The sequence below is a fragment of the Scomber japonicus genome, chromosome 2 (assembly GCF_027409825.1).
Source record: "Scomber japonicus isolate fScoJap1 chromosome 2, fScoJap1.pri, whole genome shotgun sequence".
NCBI lineage: Eukaryota > Metazoa > Chordata > Actinopteri > Scombriformes > Scombridae > Scomber > Scomber japonicus.
Window position 1 is genome coordinate 109,889 of NC_070579.1, and position 2,612 is coordinate 112,500.

The 2,612-nt window shown below is 59.7% G+C and overlaps 1 protein-coding gene across 1 annotated transcript in view; it reads right to left on the bottom strand.

Annotated features, from left to right (window-relative positions):
- The window catches only part of alg13 (ALG13 UDP-N-acetylglucosaminyltransferase subunit), a 35,048-nt gene continuing 32,436 nt past the window's right edge, over nt 1-2,612 (bottom strand). Inside the window, exon 25 of the mRNA XM_053338502.1 lies at nt 1-371. Within this exon, the coding sequence (XP_053194477.1) occupies nt 1-371 (371 nt within the window). The remainder of the gene's footprint in view (nt 372-2,612) is intronic.

Below are 2,612 nucleotides of genomic sequence, written 5' to 3' on the forward strand. Positions count from 1 at the left end.
TTAGATGGCGGGGGGGATGTAGTGTGTGGCGGCATGGTGGGGGGGCGGGGCTGTGATGTAACCGACCATGTGGGTGGGGTTGGGGGCGGGGCAGTACACACGTGAAGCATGGCCTCCGGTCTGGAGGGCCCCCCAGTGGGTGGAGGGGGGCAGACAGGGGTGGTAGGAGGAGTGGTGGGGGAGGTGGGCAGCGTGGGGGTGAGGAAGAGGAGGGGGGGAGGACAGGTAGGCAGTCGGAGGTGGAGCTTCATACGGCAGGTGCAGCAGTGGGGGAGGGGGGAGGGGCGCCTGGTCTTGGTACATCATTGACGAGGGGGGGGCTGGAGGGGCGGGGCTGACGGAGGAGGGGCCTTCCATTGAGGGGGCGGGGCCTGTGGAGGGGGAACAAGGTTTATCAATCATCTCTAATTATTGATAATTGAGAAGAACAATGACAGATCTTCACTATTAGAGCTTCATTAAGGAGGAGGTCTTGGGGGACAGTCGGAGGTCTTGGGGGACAGTCGGAGGTCTTGTGGGACAGTCGGAGGTCTTGTGGGACAGTCGGAGGTCTTGGGGGACAGTCGGAGGTCTTGTGGGACAGTCGGAGGTCTTGGGGGACAGTCGGAGGTCTTGTCGGACTGTCGGGGGTTTTGTGGGACAGTCGGGGGTCTTGTGGGACAGTCGGAGGTCTTGTCGGAGGTCTTGTGGGACAGTCGGAGGTCTTGTCGGAGGTCTTGTGGGACAGTCGGAGGTCTTGTCGGAGGTCTTGTCGGAGGTCTTGTCGGAGGTCTTGGGGGACAGTCAGAGGTCTTGTCGGACTGTCGGAGGTCTTGTCAGACAGTCGGAGGTCTTGTGGGACAGTCGGGGGTCTTCTCGTACAGTCGGAGGTCTTGTGGGACAGTCGGAGGTCTTGTCGGACAGTCGGAGGTCTTGTCGGACAGTCAGAGGTCTTGTGGGACAGTCGGAGGTCTTGTCGGACAGTCGGAGGGCTTGTGGGACAGTCGGAGGTCTTGTCGGAGGGCTTGTGGGACAGTCGGAGGTCTTGGGGGACAGTCAGAGGTCTTGTCGGAGGTCTTGTGGGACAGTCGGAGGTCTTGTGGGACAGTCGGAGGTCTTGTGGGACAGTCGGAGGTCTTGTGGGACAGTCGGAGGGCTTGTGGGACAGTCGGAGGTCTTGTCGGAGGTCTTGTGGGACAGTCGGAGGTCTTGTCGGAGGTCTTGTGAGACAGTCGGAGGTCTTGTGAGACAGTCGGAGGTCTTGTCGGACAGTCGGAGGTCTTGTGGGACAGTCGGAGGTCTTGTCGGACAGTCGGAGGTCTTGTGAGACAGTCGGAGGTCTTGTGGGACAGTCGGAGGTCTTGTCGGACAGTCGGAGGTCTTGTCGGAGGTCTTGTGAGACAGTCGGAGGTCTTGTGAGACAGTCGGAGGTCTTGTCGGACAGTCGGAGGTCTTGTCAGACAGTCGGAGGTCTTGTCAGACAGTCGGAGGTCTTGTCGGACAGTCGGAGGTCTTGTGAGACAGTCGGAGGTCTTGTGGGACAGTCGGAGGTCTTGTCGGAGGTCTTGTGAGACAGTCGGAGGTCTTGTGGGACAGTCGGAGGTCTTGTGGGACAGTCGGAGGTCTTGTCGGACAGTCGGAGGTCTTGTCGGACAGTCGGAGGTCTTGTGGGACAGTCGGAGGTCTTGTCGGACAGTCGGAGGTCTTGTGGGACAGTCGGAGGTCTTGTGAGACAGTCGGAGGTCTTGTGGGACAGTCGGAGGTCTTGTCAGACAGTCGGAGGTCTTGTCAGACAGTCGGAGGTCTTGTCGGACAGTCGGAGGTCTTGTGAGACAGTCGGAGGTCTTGTGGGACAGTCGGAGGTCTTGTCGGAGGTCTTGTGAGACAGTCGGAGGTCTTGTGGGACAGTCGGAGGTCTTGTGGGACAGTCGGAGGTCTTGTCGGACAGTCGGAGGTCTTGTCGGACAGTCGGAGGTCTTGTGGGACAGTCGGAGGTCTTGTCGGACAGTCGGAGGTCTTGTGGGACAGTCGGAGGTCTTGTGAGACAGTCGGAGGTCTTGTGGGACAGTCGGAGGTCTTGTCGGACAGTCGGAGGTCTTGTCGGAGGTCTTGTGAGACAGTCGGAGGTCTTGGGGGACAGTCGGAGGTCTTGTCGGACAGTCGGAGGTCTTGTCGGAGGTCTTGTGAGACAGTCGGAGGTCTTGTGAGACAGTCGGAGGTCTTGTCGGACAGTCGGAGGTCTTGTCGGACAGTCGGAGGTCTTGTGAGACAGTCGGAGGTCTTGTGGGACAGTCGGAGGTCTTGTCGGAGGTCTTGTGAGACAGTCGGAGGTCTTGTGGGACAGTCGGAGGTCTTGTGGGACAGTCGGAGGTCTTGTGAGACAGTCGGAGGTCTTGTCGGACAGTCGGAGGTCTTGTGGGACAGTCGGAGGTCTTGTCGGACAGTCGGAGGTCTTGTCGGACAGTCGGAGGTCTTGTGAGACAGTCGGAGGTCTTGTGGGACAGTCGGAGGTCTTGTCGGACAGTCGGAGGTCTTGTCGGAGGTCTTGTGAGACAGTCGGAGGTCTTGGGGGACAGTCGGAGGTCTTGTCGGACAGTCGGAGGTCTTGTCGGAGGTCTTGTGAGACAGTCGGA